At 34.8% G+C, this 16,122-nt stretch overlaps 2 protein-coding genes across 2 annotated transcripts; both read right to left on the bottom strand.

The window, feature by feature from the left end:
- LOC105160238 (AIG2-like protein D) lies at window positions 151-4,325 on the bottom strand. The gene is made up of 6 exons (XM_011077566.2): window positions 4,136-4,325; window positions 3,504-3,576; window positions 3,003-3,095; window positions 982-1,065; window positions 631-725; window positions 151-482 (listed from the first exon to the last, which is right to left on the bottom strand). Exons 1-6 carry the CDS (start codon window positions 4,273-4,275, stop codon window positions 479-481), a joined length of 489 nt encoding a protein of 162 aa, XP_011075868.1. The 5' UTR covers window positions 4,276-4,325; the 3' UTR covers window positions 151-478.
- On the bottom strand, window positions 4,649-10,479 carry LOC105160157 (aspartate--tRNA ligase 2, cytoplasmic). Its single transcript, XM_011077450.2, has 10 exons — window positions 9,791-10,479; window positions 9,382-9,492; window positions 9,168-9,281; window positions 8,398-8,688; window positions 8,209-8,319; window positions 7,964-8,017; window positions 7,113-7,192; window positions 6,719-6,834; window positions 6,259-6,373; window positions 4,649-5,305 (listed from the first exon to the last, which is right to left on the bottom strand). The coding sequence occupies exons 1-10, from the start codon at window positions 10,298-10,300 to the stop codon at window positions 5,179-5,181; spliced, it is 1,629 nt and encodes a 542-aa protein (XP_011075752.1). The 5' UTR covers window positions 10,301-10,479; the 3' UTR covers window positions 4,649-5,178.

Genomic DNA, 16,122 nt, shown 5'->3' with positions numbered 1-16,122 from the left:
TTCCTCAAGTTTTAAATGAAGTTAGGAATTTATGCTATTTTTACTAATCAAGAATGATTGTTGATTTATAAGCATTTATTTTTAAAAACTTCGGATCGTCTGTTCTAAAATAGTAGTTCGCATACACACCACGTATATAAAGAATAAAGATGCAGGGAAAACGAATTCTTGTATACTAAGATGTAAAATAAAATGCAAATTTTTTAAAAGTACGCGATCGAAACTGTTCCACAGAAGTGAAAGGCTTGTGTTCTCCAACAACCTTAAAGGCAACCTTGCTAACCCTTTTAAGACAGGATCTCAAGTCCTTTCTGGGAAGCTTAAGGTAATGAAATTAATATGGCCTAACACGGCGTGCTCAGCGCACGTCTAGGCTAATCTGAGTAAATCGGACAATGGATGAAGAATGAGAGATTATGCAAAGTTGGTTCTGGGATTGTCCGCTGTTCATGAACTGGAAATTTCTGAATCGCCAGCATTACCTGCACAAAGAGATTTCTGCTGAACATGTTCTTAAAGACAGATACAGAGACCTTGCTAAGAGCCGTTGTCCAATTCAAGACATTGAAACATTATACTACTTCAGGGTTGGAATGATTATTGGAGGTTCCTCAGGTAAAGGATTCTTACGTTTCAACTCCGGTCTTTGAATCAGGTAGCTCCATTTCTTCCATGAAAGCCTTTGTCATCTTCAAGAAGTCCTCCATGTGCAATAGCTTCCATTCCTAGTTCAATCATAATCAACACACGATTGGGAAACGACATGACCACATAGGAATTTCGCAGGAAAACAACATGCAAAACTTTCTGGGCTCTGTGTAGGAATTGTTTAAAACAATTCTGGCATCCTTCATTTGAGAAAGAACATGCAAATTCAACCAGAGATTACTTGAGGAACAAATTCGAGGCTGATTATCATACATAGTATTTCGTTGTTCTACGAGAGAAAACTGCGACGATGTATAGAAAACAAAAACACACCTCAAAATCCCACTCGCCCAACAAGTTTGGATCGGTCTTGTTTGCCCAAACATATATGTCGGCTTGCAACGTTTCTGAACCATCCTGCGAAAATAGAGAAAACCTATTTTTATTTATAGCTTCTCAGAAGACATTATCAGCTAATGGTTAAACAAGTACTAGCTCACTCAGTGTTCACGAACAAAGTCAAAACCTCGTGTCCTTATGTAGGAAAATTATGTATTAAATGCAAATAAAAATTATGGAAAAGGTGTAGTTTCAAAACATTTGAAAATATAGGCAGAACCAGGGGGGGGAAAACATGCATGCGTCTGTCTAATTGGACGCATGCATGTAACAAATTTGGAGTTTCAAACACCAATTTTGTTTGAAACACAAAATTTTGGTTCTATAAAATGCTGCTTTCGTTAGGAGGAAGCACCACAAGCAAACTTTCTTGAGCCAAAAAGATTTCGCCAGCAAAATTTTTTGAAAGCAGTAAAAAAAAAAAGAAGTTGTTATTGAGAGTAGAATTATGGTTAGTTTTGGTCCGCATGATAGGGCAGTCAACTCATCAATTTGAAGATGTGCCAGTAGGTCAAGACACAACCTTATATGCAAGGCGTGGTGATATTCCTTTTTCGGGTTTTTCAACTTGTTCCACGCCACAATCATGTTCTACAAGTGTTATAGAAATGGATTTTTTAGGAGTTATCTAGTGTGGTCATATTGAAATTGACCAACATATTATTAATGCATTAGTAAAAAGATGGAGACATGAATCTCAGACTTTTCATTTTTCAATTGGCAAGGCGATGGTCACACTTTAGGACATAGCCATCAATTGGAATCTTTCAATTTAAAGCAATCTTATTACTGAAGTAGATACAAAGTGGACTACTCAACAGTGGCAAGATATTGCCTCAATTTTTGGAGTTCCAACCGGATGAGAGGGCATTTAAACATTCGCAAATAAGGCTCCTTATTTTGCATGACTGGTTGCTAAGCAATACGGGTGACAGTGACATCCCTTTTGAGAAGGTATTGCAGGAGGCACAAATACATGTTTTGTGCATTATTGGTGGAATATTATATCCTGATGCTACGGATAACACTGTGCCGTTATTGTATTTACAACAATATGCAGGACATCCACGAAGGTGGTATATCTAATTAGAGTGTAGCGATGTTGGCATATTTATATAAAGAGTTGTATACAGCATCGCAGAGACAGAAAGTTAATATAAGTGGGGCCATGTAATTGTTATAAATTTGGGCATGGTGTCGTATTATAACCATAGCGCCAATTCTCTCCACCAATAATATAGAATTGAGGCCCACAATAATTGACGACCAAAACATCCTGCTGCTTCCTCCATATGTTGCACGGTATGCTTAATTCATTTATAATTATAATAGTAAACCAAAATTGTTCAGTTAAATTTTTCATTGGCACCCATATTTTTTTAGGTAGTCATATCATATATCCCGGACACTCCGCATTATTAGGAATATGCTGGACTGGATGAAACTAAATGAGGTATGTGGTGATGACATAGTATATTTCTTGATAAATAGATTTTTCTGTGCTGATTAAATGATATAATGTTGTAATTTATCCGGACACCATATGGTGGCGGAGGGCACGATATCCAGTTACTACGATTTTATGCCTTTCGAACACCATGGCACATAAAATACCCGTTATTGCAATCGTTGAAATCCATCACCACGAACGGGTGCTTCGATAATTTGGCATGGTTCAAGACATTCCCCTGAACCCATTGGTTAGTGAACAACATTTACATTCACTCAATAGACGTGGACATCACGAACAAGATTGGGCATGGTTCTATCAAAATTATATTGCATAATCGAACGATGTGCAAGCATTAATGGTGGTAAGGCCTGAGATCAAAAATGGTAACCATACCGTCCCGAATTATATGAACTGATATCACCAAATTACTTGGATCTAAATTTAAGGCCCGAAATATGCAGATAACAAAATCTACAATAAAACACAAACTAAATTGGCATACCTCCAAAAGAACATCGGCAGTCGTCCTCTCATACTCAACATCCTCAAACTCATCCAGGATATAGAGTTCAGGAGGAGTAATACCAAACAGTACCTGTATCAATAGTTACTGAATCAGCTGATATTTTTCTAATAAAAAACCAGACAAGCTGGTAATCTAAATCTGCAAGATCTTTCAGGTATCTTTCATTTCCAATCATAAGATAGCAAAATCTGACCATTGTTAAACTGGATAACTAAGCAAGTACAAAACTTGCACACGCATAAACATGTCGATAATTAGAACAATCACAACCATTCATGTAGATAGTCGCACATCTGCCATACTACATAAACAATTGTTGTTGTGCCATGACATAAGTTCTGTGACTCCCTAAGAATAATCTCAAAACGCAGACATAAAGAGGAGCATCTACCTGTCTGATGATGCATCATAACATACTCATAATGATTTTAGATTAGAGTAGCATGCCAAAGAGAAATGCAGTAATTGCGGACAAACCTTCCCGTTAACTTTCTTAGCTTGAGCAGGTACAATTGCAGGGTAAACACATGCTTTGATACTAAACCTTTGGCTACAAAAAGAGAACACAAAGAAATTGTCAGCATTCAGCAACATGACATAATAATGAAACAAAAAGTAAATTACCCTTGGTGGGTGGTCGATCAGCTATTTGCTATAACCTAAACAAGAACGTAATCCGGATGCAACCATTACTTCTAATTTAGTTTCAGACACGTATTTTAAGATTTTCACAAGTAAACAAACAAGAGGACATAATATTCATGAACATGTTTCTCTATTCGAGTTGCAGATGGATTATGCTTCCTAGTCATTGATAATCAAGAGGGATGAGAAGGAGATGTAAGAACTAGGCTCCTTCCCCACCCAAATAGCAGTTCAATCTCAACATCAGTTGTGATTAGATTAGACAGTCAAAAGGGAGCAACTGTAATATGTTTAGGTAGTACATGAAGCATCAGAAGGTGTAGCACCCCCAATTGATAGAAATGGGAAACAACCCAGATGGAGAAAATCAAAGAGGAAAGTTGAACAGCCAAAGAGACATACATATGTTGTTCAGGTAAGGCAGATATAATTAGAGATGCAGAGAGAGAGAGAGAAAGACTGACTAGTGGGGCAGGACGGCAGGGGAAGAAGGAGGAACGCGACCTAAGAGAAGACGAACGACGTCGTCAGCAAGGAGGCTGCCGTAGACGAAGACATTAGAGATGGGGGGCGCAGGAGGAGTTGGAGTAAAGGAAGACCCCATTGATCATCACATTCACATCTCTCTCTCTTCTTGTTATTCATATTTTCGTATTTTATCTTAATACTTATGTCAATTTTACTTTTTGAAAAGACCTTTCACCACAATTGGGCTTTCGTAGGATGCCAAATACTTCAAATCGAATACAACACATTTGCAAACTTATTTGAACTAACATTGATCTTGAAAAATTATACTTGAAATTTGATTGATTGTTCTTATAATCAAACTCAAACCAATTTTAATTAAATTAAACATAAATCATATTTGAATAATTTGATTTTTTTTAAATATATTTTATTAATTTTACATTAATCGAAACTACCTCAAATCAAACACAAAAAAAAAATACTCAAATTCAATTTAACAAATTAAATTCAAACGAAAAGTTAACAATCCATTTCAATTAATTTAGTTTGCAACCCTAAGCTCTCGAGTGCATCACAATCACTTGCTCTATATTCCTGATCTGCATCATCTACACTTGACAGAAAAGGCATACACAACAGTAGCCAGCCACTTTTGTTGAAGAACGAACGGACCGCTCCCAATTTAGTGAATCTAACTCATTCTGCTGAGATACCAAACATGTATGCAATCTATAGTCCTGAATTCGTGCCCTAACTCGTGGTCATGATCAGAGTCGAGGTCACTCAAATGCAGCAGATTCTTGAACCTAATAACTACTGATTGAGACTGAACAATCCGCGTTCGACTCGAGTACACAGCAAATTCAGGAGACCATGAACAGGAGAGGGCCATGAACACCTTGAGCTGCCAAAATATCGTTTCATTAACAATCATCAAGTGTGCATAATTCTATTCTAGTCTTTTCAATACCAAAACAATTGGGACAGTATTCAACAGTAGGTCTTTAGAAAAGCAAGGGGAAACCCAAAGCGATAATCATGGAGTTATTCTCTGTGGATCACGAGGGAAAAGTGATGTCTTGCGGATGTTGTTGAGGGCACAGAAAAGCATCACTACGCGCTCCAATCCCACTCCAAACCCACCATGAGGTGGTGCGCCGTACCTTTCAAGAAGCACCAAGGAATCAGTAACATATTGTAACGATGAATAACAGAATTGTTTCAGTAGCAATTACATGCTTTACTTACACCAAATGCTGTGACAGGTGATTTTTCTTTATATTGAAGCACACAAGTAATTACACTTCTGGTAAAGGCAATTAAGACACTGACGAGACCCCCTGATAAATGCAATACCTACAATAACTTGATAAAGAAACCCCATATTCCCCATTTTAAGCAAGTTCTGAATGTGTGGACCATAATTGAACTCCCACAAGAAAGACAAAATTAGTAATATGCATAAACCTCTCTAGTGGTGACATAGCCTGTAATAAGAAGATTCTTAGAGAATACAAGGGGCAGAAAAGGAAAGAAAAAAATTGACACGAGGAAACAACTAGTTGTTGCTGCAAATATAACGAGGGGAAATGTATTCACTGCAAAGGTGAGAATCTTTCCATCTTGCTAGGAAACATCTACTTTTCCCTTGTTTTGCAAGGATGAAATGGGTCTATCTGGAATTTGTGCTCATTATAGGGAGACAACAAAAGAACAGGGTCAAAACATCTCAATGTTCCTTCCATACCAAAAAAGTAAAAATTATTTTCGATTTCCTAGTTTTCACATCCAACAAATAAGGTCACAGCTAGTTCTGGAAATATCATCTATGATCTTTTTGGTTTTCCCATCAGCCTACTCTGTATAATTGCAACCTCAAACAGCATTTCTACTTTTGAAGGACAAAATAAACATAATTCTTTTCAAGGTCATAAGCATAGAATTAAATATCAAGTAATCAACAAACAACCTGCCTTTTTCAATAAAGAGAATTTGGCTCTCAGCAATCTTGTGAAAATAATGTAGCAAACAGCATAGAGTGTGAAGACTTTGAATTTTGAGAATAAGAATAAATATATAGAATATGAAAAAGGACAATAGTTAATAGAACGTGCACCTGAAGGAATCAATATATGTTGATATTGTCTTGACGTCAATTCCCAATGATTGTGCACGCTCAGTCAAAAACTCGGGGACATGGACACGCTGAGCTCCTGATATAATCTCCTCACCTAAAAAGAAACCAATAAAATATTTAGGAATCAGATCCCAATTCATCAATGCAGAACTTCCTCTTATTATGGCTCATAAAAGATGTATAAGAACTTCGTGCTTCTTATATAGGAGAGAACAAGTTCCAAAGCAGCTCAAACATTTATGACATGAGTACAAGTTTACTTCAACTGTCAACCATGAAGGAGAATTAAGAAACATGCAAGGTATATTGTAGGAAACAAGTAATAACAGATATATTGAAGATATGCAAGAACCATTTCTCAGCATTTATTTTGAATGCAGCCATTTGCATATTTTGGGCAAGAAAATGACTCAGGCATATGAATAAATTCCATGCTTACCCCGAATGAAAACATCAAATGAATTGCTATACTTCGGATTATCATGACAAGGCATGGTGTAAAATGGTCTAACAGCCAGAGGGTAGCGGTGAAGTATGTAGAACTCAGTGCCATACCTACAATAAGCATTTCAACATGATAAATTCTGCCAGATACATCCACTTGCACAGGAAATAAAAAGAGATATAAGGCAAGAAAAAATAGGGACAAAATACAGGTGATGTAAAACACAAGCTGAAGCTACACCTTTTAGCTTCTAGTCATTGTCTTCAGACATATTGAAATTTAAATCGGTGAATTTGACAAGTTGACAAGGTTCACTCTTACATGGTGACCTTACTCATAGGTTCAAGAGAATAGATTGAATAGAATCAATAAGTAAAAAGCACCATACTTCTCCAGTACAAGCTGGCCAAGCTTTCTCTCTGATTCAGTGTTGAGATCTCCAAGGGGATCAATTTCGACACCAGCTTCCTGCAGAAGCAGCAGTCATTAAGGTACCACAGACCTACCTTATAATGATATATGTACTATCACGGATAAAAATGAAAATTTACAAGCACTCACTGGCACAAAGCAGAAACCAGTGAAGAAGACCAACAATTAAAAATTCTAGTAAAAGCACAACATTTTATCCTGAAAACTGTATTCATTAATTAGGTAACTACTAATTAAGAATTTAATGCATAGTGAACCTAGTTCTTTAATCCACAGATATTAGCATCTATTACACAGATTTTCCATTATTTGCTTTTATAAAGGAAGTGTACCATACACACGTATTCTTATGCTAAAATTTTCACTGTATATTCTAATTGAGCTCATACGGATCAGATCACATTTTTAATTTAGTGTAGTTTCTTTAATATTTTATTGTAGATTGAAACTTTTATTGGGGAGAATATTCAGCAATGCGTTATATAGTGTGCTCAATTTATTGATTTAGCCCATTGATAGAACCCTCGCCTTCCACAATATTTAAGCAATCAGGAATCCTCCTAAGAACATCAAAATTGAATATACACTATAAGTCTATAATTGCCAAAAACATGAATTTCTGAAAGCATAAAGCATGTAATTTCACAGACCTGCATATTTTGGGTTAATATTAGACATATAAAACAATCTCTTGAAAAAAATTAGTTTTACATAGCATTCACATCTTCACCAATTGTCTTCAAGACAAAAATAAGACTGGACATCTCTTTACAGAAAGATATCAACACTCATTTTCTCCACACTTACCTTCAGCATTTGAACCCCCTCTTCAAAGGTAAGCCTCAAGGTCTTCCGAAGGTACTGCATATGCAAAGTCAATTATAAGAATTAACACCAGCTTTTGGAAATAGCATGTCTGTGGATGGACACATGGAATAGCCAAACCATGGTTCTGCCACAACAACCAATGTTTTTCTTCATGAAGTTCAGAGATCATTCTACTTAGTATGATATCTAAATAATAAATGGTGTAAAACTGTTAATGGCTCAACCTTCAGCTTCTCAAAAGGGTATTGCCTATTGATGGCTTCAAGCTCTTTGGAACATTTCTCATTCAAACTGTCAAACATTGTCACAAATAAGCGATCAACAATGTCCATCACCTGCATGAATATGGTCAGGTCATCATCTAGAAAACGAGATCTAGAAGTAGCCCAAGCTTCTAACAAAATAATACATACCTCTGAATAGTGCTCCTTAATCTCCATTTCAACATCAAGACCTGTAAACTCACACAAATGTCTGTGTGTAAAAGAGTCCTCTGCTCTGAAGACAGGACCAACTTCAAATACACGACCAAAATCACCACAAATCGACATTTGCTTGTGAAGCTGTGGTGACTGTGCCAGACATGCAGGTGTTCCTTTGTAATCAAATCTAAAAACAGCTGACCCGCCTTCACTAGAACCAGCAATCAATTTTGGTGTGTGGATCCCAACAAAACCTTCAGACAACAAAAACTGCCTAAATATCTGCATGAACACATAATAACATTTAGGATCAGTATGTAGATATAAACTGATAGTGGCAGTTAATTAAGCATCGCCAGATTGATGTCAACCAACAACAAAAAAATGCAGAGGACAACTGCAAAAATATCAATATTCTTCCAAAATATTGGCCATTACACCAGACAGCATGAACTTATATCGGTAAGTCTCACCAAATTGAACAACTACCCAAAATTTTCTTATAAAAATACCTCCAAACCCAAATTTGGGCTCACACATTAGGCAAAAACATTCAGAAATCCATAACTGAACTTCACCAAGACAAATAGATATCACTATTACTACTAAGACTGCGTGAGAATTTCAATTAGTGTTACTAAATCCACATGGACCGCATGTAGGAAACAAAAGAAAAAAGACACTCGTTTGAGACCTTGAGATAGATATAACTGCCTACGAAAATGGGGATCTCATACAAAACTGAACCTGTGTAGACTTACATTCTCAACTTGACACTGAATTCGAAAAATTGCTTGATTGGCAGGAGTACGCATGTCAAGAACTCTAAAATTCAAACGAGTATCCTGATTCACCCGCACAAGCTGCTCACCAGCCTGCATCCAGAAAACACTCGTCACTACGACAGTTTCAAGTATAAGACGAGTCACGTGCATAATCGCACGAGAAAACATGTGTATAAATGAAGCAGTATACCTGTAAAGCCTTTTCTATTTCGAGCTCACTTCTTGCTGCATCCTCAATATTAATAGGCAGTGCTGGAATAGCCTTGTTCACACAATAAAGCTTCCTCACTTGAATTTCCACCTATCAGAATCAAACAAATCCACCAAATATTCTTAGATACAACAGAAGAACAAAATACAATAACATAATCACATTAATACAAGTAAACTTAAGACCCATATAATGATTCTAAACTAATCACGCAAGCAACCTCGTAACTCAATATACAACTACAGATATAAGAAGCAGAAGATGCAAACATTTGATACCTAAGTAGTATGAACTCACAAGCAGAAGCGTACTAGAAGTATTCCAAAACCTTTCAATTCTTTCAAAAATCTTCCAAAAAACATAAAACACCAAAACCCCAGAAAAATACCTGCTGACTAGCGCCAGTGATTGGTTGGGTCGGAACCGATATAACCCCTTCGATATCAACTATACTCTCCCGGCTCAAACTAGTGGCAAACTTCACCATCTGCGGGCTGACAACATCCTGCGCCACAGTCAAGACACACTGCACCGTAAAACCCCGTTCCCTCACCACCAGGAACGCCATCTTCTTCCCGACAGCGCGGATCGCCTGGGCGCGCCCACGTATCAACACCACCTGATCCTTCAACTCATTAGTCAAATCCTTTACCTCCGTCCACTTCTTACCGGATATTTCCTTGGATTGCAGGTCGTTTAACGGGATTTCGCCGTAATTCGCCGCCAATGGGTCCTCGGCTTCGAGGGTGACAGCGGAAACACCGGCTGCAGCAGAGGCGGCCGCGGCGGCTTCTTGGCGTTTGCGCTGTCGCTCCAGCTTGGCTAGCTCTTTCTTGGAGAGCTTCTTCTCGGGATTCTCCTCGGAAGGAGTGCTCTGCAGTGGCTCTTCGGACGACATTTCGTGAGAAAAATTGTGGGATTATCGAGTGAAGGAATTATCAGTGGAATGGATTCGAGTATTGAGGAAAGCGAAGAAGACGAAGAAATGGTTGGCGGCCGAAGTTTTCACTTCTCCTTCGGGTTTAGCTATTGGATTTGGGCCGATTCTTCCTCCTTTGTGGATTGTCTTTTTTCCTTTTTTCTTTAAATTATAAAGAAAAACACACACACACGCACTCTGCAAGTTGATTTATGCTCGGGAATTTACAACATACTCTGAGGTTTGTTGTATACGTAAATTTTTGGGGAATTTATTAAAAAAATGTAAGAAAAAAAAATTAGTAAAATAGGATAAAATTAAAATTATTAGAAAAGTAAGTGGCACCGCGGTTACTGCCACAATTTTTTATTTAAAAAAAAAAAAACTTCTCTATCTCACTGCGGTGATATTGTGTTTAAAAAAAAAAATTAATATGTCACCGCGGTTTAAATTATTAGAAAAGTAAGTGGCACCGCGGTTACTAACCGCAGTGCCACAATTTTTTATTTAAAAAAAAAAAACTTCTCTATCTCACTGCGGTGATATTGTGTTTAAAAAAAAAAAAAAATATGTCACCGCAGTTCAAAACCGCTGTGACAATTTTTTTTAAAAAAAAAAATTATTTTATTTTACGACGAATTATTGTCAACTTCTCGTTAAAATTTCGGCACTATTATGGCGAATTGTCAGCCATCAAATATACCCGTTCGACTCCCCTTGATGAGACGAATATTTCCCCACAAATAATTTCAAGTTTTATCAATCGTAAATAATGAATTTTTAGCACGAACACCGCATTTTTCGACCGTCGATTCACCGCCACCGAAGCGACCCACAATCACGAACCACCGCCACTGGACTCGCCTCAACCTAACAGTTCTAACGAGACCAACCTAGTTCAATTTTATTAAATATTTGTTAAGATATGAAAATTTGAAGTTTTTCCGCCGAAAATTCGTGCTGAAGTTGTTTGCTGCCATTTCTCCACCGTCAGAACGAATCACAGATTAAGACCATAGCCGTTCGAATCCTGTCGTCCAGACGATCCAACAAGACCAATCTTGCTCAATTTCATCAAGTATTTGTTTGTTCAATTTTTAAAATAGTTATAATTTTATTAAATTCTATTTAATTAATTAATAATACTATTTATGATTAATTAATAATACTATTATAATTAATTAATAATACTATTTATAATTAATTAAATAGAATTTAATCAAATTATAAATATTTTAAAATATATGTATTTTAATTGAACAAATTAAAAAGAAAAAAGAAAATAAATTTGACAAATAGTTTCAGCGAATTTTTGGTGGAAAAATTTTCAAATTTTCAAATCTCAACAAATACTTGATGAAATTGAGCAAGACTGGTCTAAATAGTATTATTAATTATTAATTATTAATTAATTATAAATAGTATTATTAATTAATTATTTTTATAAATAGTATTATTAATTAATTATAAATAGTATTATTAATTAATAAATAAAATTTAATAAAATTATAACTATTTTAAAACATATGTATTTTAATTGAACAAACAAATACTTGATGAAATTGAGCAAGATTAGTCTTGTTGGAATCGTCTGGACGACAGGATTCGAACGACTATGGTCTTAATCTGTGATTCGTCCTGACGGTGGAGAAATGACAGCAAACAGCCTAAATGCGAATTTTCGACGAAAAAACTTCAAATTTTCATATCTTAACAAATATTTAATAAAATTGAAGTAGGTTGGTCTCGTTAGAACCGTTAGGTCGAGGCGAGTCCAGTGGCGGTGGTTCGTGATCGTGGGTCGCTCCGGTGGCGGCGAATCGATAGCCGAAAGGTGCGGTGTTCGTGCTAAAAATTCATTATTTACGATTGATAAAACTTGAAATTATTTGTGGGGAAATGTTCGTCTCATCAAGGAGAGTCGAATGGTATATTTGATGGCTGACAACTCACCATAATAGTACCGAAATTTTAACGAGAAGTTGACAACAATTCGTCGTAAAATAAAATAATTTTTAAAAAATAAAAAATAAAAAAATTGTCACCGTGGTTCGAAACCGCAGTGACACATTAAAAAAAAAATTTTTTTTTAAAAACAATGTCACCGCGGTTTGTGACCGCAGTGACACAAAGAAACTTTTTTTTTTAATTAAAAATTGTGGCACCGCGGTCAGTAACCGCGGTGCCACTTACTTTTCTAACAATTTCAATTTCACCCTACTTTACTAATTTTTTTTTTTTGACATTTTTTTAATAAATTCTCCTAAATTTTTTACCAAAATTCAGCAACTATCTATAGTACCTTCAATGTTTATTTTATTTAATAAATAAATTTTTTTATCAATTAAAATTTACTAATTTTACTGATATTAATAAAAATATAAATAAATAATTATATTTCTGATCCAACTAACTTCAATGAAATAACCCCAAAAGACATATTTGCCCCTCATAAATGAGAAAATTCCTAAACATTCAAAGTTTTCACGTCTTTTATATCAGGTCAGGTTGCACCCAATTGCGTGGCCTAATGACCCAAATAGTCATCATTAATTTCAAACATGTCAAATGGTTATTTAGATGACACTTGGCTCTGTACAATTTAGTACAATTGACTCTTATAAATATGAGTTTATACACTTTACAAGATAGAAGATAGGCTATTCATTATTAATATCGTACTTTGCAACCGTTATAACCTGAACTCAATATTAATTTAAACATTGAGGAATTTTAGTCCGAAACACCTTATTAAACCTAACAAGTTGTATGGAGACCACCCTTATTCATTCATATTAGGGTAATTCCTCGAATCTGCAATCACATAAATATTCAAATCATCGTCAAGTTACCATCAGATCCTTGAGGACCTTAAAAAATATTTATAGTGTCTTTATTTAAAATTATCATATTTTTTAATGTATTTATTTAATACAAGTAGTTACATTTCCATTATTCTACTAGTCCTACTAATATTTTGTGTCTTTACACAAACTTATATAGAACAAAAATGACAAAATTAGGTTGTTACATTATCAAATATCTTTCGTGAAATTGATTATTTTTTTTATATAAAGGTATCAAGATGGTATGAAAATTGTAAAGATTAGAAAAAATATACAAGTTTTGTTATTTTATTTATTCAACCCCCCCCCCATGGGCATGTTGATGTGAGTAGATAGAAAAATACATATTTAACCTAACATTTTGTATTGTAGATTTTATTAATTTATTTTCTCCAAAAAATAGTAAAAAAATAAAGGTATTTGTAAAAAATGAAATAAAGTAAATTAGATTGTCACCTCCTAAATTTAGAGTTATATACACAAAAAAAAAATTCACATTTTTTTAACATTACAAATACATCATTTAAAATTGCAAGTGTAATTATAACAACAACCTATCATAGAAAAAAACTTGCACAACACCCCATGAAAAAACAGTACATTGTCAACCCTAAAGGGTGTACCTATAATTTTGCAAAAGGTATGGGATATTCTTGTATTTCAACATAACTTCATGTAGTGTCAATGTTATTTACCTCGAAAAATACGAGGGCTTTTTACCTTTAATTCTATTTGCTTAACACTACCTTTGTCACACTCTATGTTGGGGCATGTTGATGTGCATCGCGTGAAAAATACATCTTTAAGGCTCTAATGTTTTCATTATAAACTTAATTAATTTATTTACGTTAAGAGAAATACTAAATAGATGAACTTGTTGCAAAAAAATACAAATTTTTTTAATCTATTTTTCAGCACACACTGTGCTGGGAACGTGTTGATGTACACAGTTTGAAAAATACATCTTCAAACCCTCTAATTTTGTTGCGTTGTACGCTTTATTAATTTATTTTTTACAAGACAAATCAAATTAGAAGAAAATACTGTAAAAAATACAAATTTTTTCATCTATTCATTCATTACTATACTTAGTACACCACCTAGTGGGGACATATTGAGGTGCATAGCTTAAAAAATATATCTTCAACCCCTTAATATTTTGTATTGTAACTTTATTAATTAGTTTTCTCTAAGATGAGTAAAATGTTGGACAACGGTGAATGAAAAATTAAAGAATAAATTTAACTAATAAATTTATTTAGATTAGGTTAAATCATAACAAGTGATTGGTTACGATGTGCGACGCGTGAATGATGATTGATGACGCACAATCATCAGTCAACTGTATTTGATCAAAGGTGGGTTCTTTGGTTGGAATAATGTGTTCATTGGGTGAAACCCTTTGGATGAAATGATGCGTTAATTTGAGTGAAATGATATGTCATTTGGATTAAATGATGCGTCTGAAAGAATCGGATGGTTCGAGAACGCGGCGGAAGTGTGAAATAAAAGAATTGTTAAAATGGTTCAAAGAGGTGTTTTGTTTGAGATTCTCGGGCGTTCAGTGTTTGTCAAAAGCATAATAATCAGCATATAAATATGCTAGATAAGTAGCTAAAGAATGAAACAAAAAACATAGAAACAAAATTGAAACTTTACCTTTTTGTTTCTATAATTGAGCAGCAACATGCATTGTTCTCTTTACGTTCTTCCATTCCATTCACTTTAGAATCCAAAATTAGAATCTCACTAATTTGTCCACACCACACTAAGGAAGAGATGTAGTTTTTTTTCTATTGCTAGATAGAACAAAGAAGAAAAACAACTCCAAACTAACACTAGTATTTAGTGCTTTTGGAATGTTTTATATTCTAACTTGAATCCAATTCAATGTGTAACAAAAAGGAGAACATTTTTTTAGAGAAAAAAGAGCAAATTTCGTGGCTTAGGTGCTGGTCATACATGATATGTGTGTAGTTTTGTATATTACATACAATTGAATTCAAAATCCAATAACTACCAAGTTTGCCTCCAATGCAACCTATACACACACATGCATATAACCTCCAACCATGATGAAATAATCACTCCATTATGTTTATCATGGTGAGAATTTTCAACTCCTTCTTTACTTGTTCCTACCTCCCTCAAATGGGCTTGGACTTCAAGTATGAACCGAGCTTCATTTAATTCGCGGGCTTTATTGTTCTTTTTCCTGACGCGATGGCTTCAATTAAGTCCAACCAAAGTCCATTGGATAATATTTAATTAAATTAATTATAGCCCCACTAAGTCCAAAGTTCACTTAAACTAATTAAATAAATCTAAACACAAACTCTAATTAATTGATCTAATCAATTAATTAAGTCAAACCATATAAATTAATCTAATTAATTTAAAGGTGTTAAGTCCAAAATTAATTAATCGAATTAATTAATTCTTTTGTCATCCATCAAATGGATTATTAAATAAATGATCCAATCATTTATATATTCTCCTTGAATTAATTTAATTAAATTAAATTAATTCGTTTCTTCTCGAATTAATTCCACAAATTCCATAATGATTTGTGTGTGACTTTTTAGGTTCACCCTCAGCTAGACTTGGGCATTGTGTCCAACACAAATAATTAATTAAATCTAATTTAATTAATCATTTTCAATTAACCATTAATCAGAAATGCCCGTCACCATGGGTGGTCGTCTAGCAACGGTCCATAACACTAGAGACTAGGTGAATGTTGGTGTGAACATTTATGTTATCGAGTTCCATACAAGTAGGTCCTTCCATTGACCATATCCCGACCTTAGTGTAGCTCATGAAATTGGGCATCGGTTCCCATCTTGGACCAGACAATAATGTTGAATATTTGAGATGCGTTTACTCTATTGATTTTGAGCTCGACTCGAGCTAGAAAAATTCGGAGAGAGAGTGAGGAGAGTGTGTGTGGATGTA

The sequence above is a fragment of the Sesamum indicum genome, linkage group LG1, assembly GCF_000512975.1.
Source record: "Sesamum indicum cultivar Zhongzhi No. 13 linkage group LG1, S_indicum_v1.0, whole genome shotgun sequence".
In the NCBI taxonomy this organism is placed as follows: Eukaryota; Viridiplantae; Streptophyta; class Magnoliopsida; order Lamiales; family Pedaliaceae; genus Sesamum; species Sesamum indicum.
Note: the sequence above shows the minus strand (reverse complement) of the source record. Positions and strands in the feature narration are given on the sequence as shown.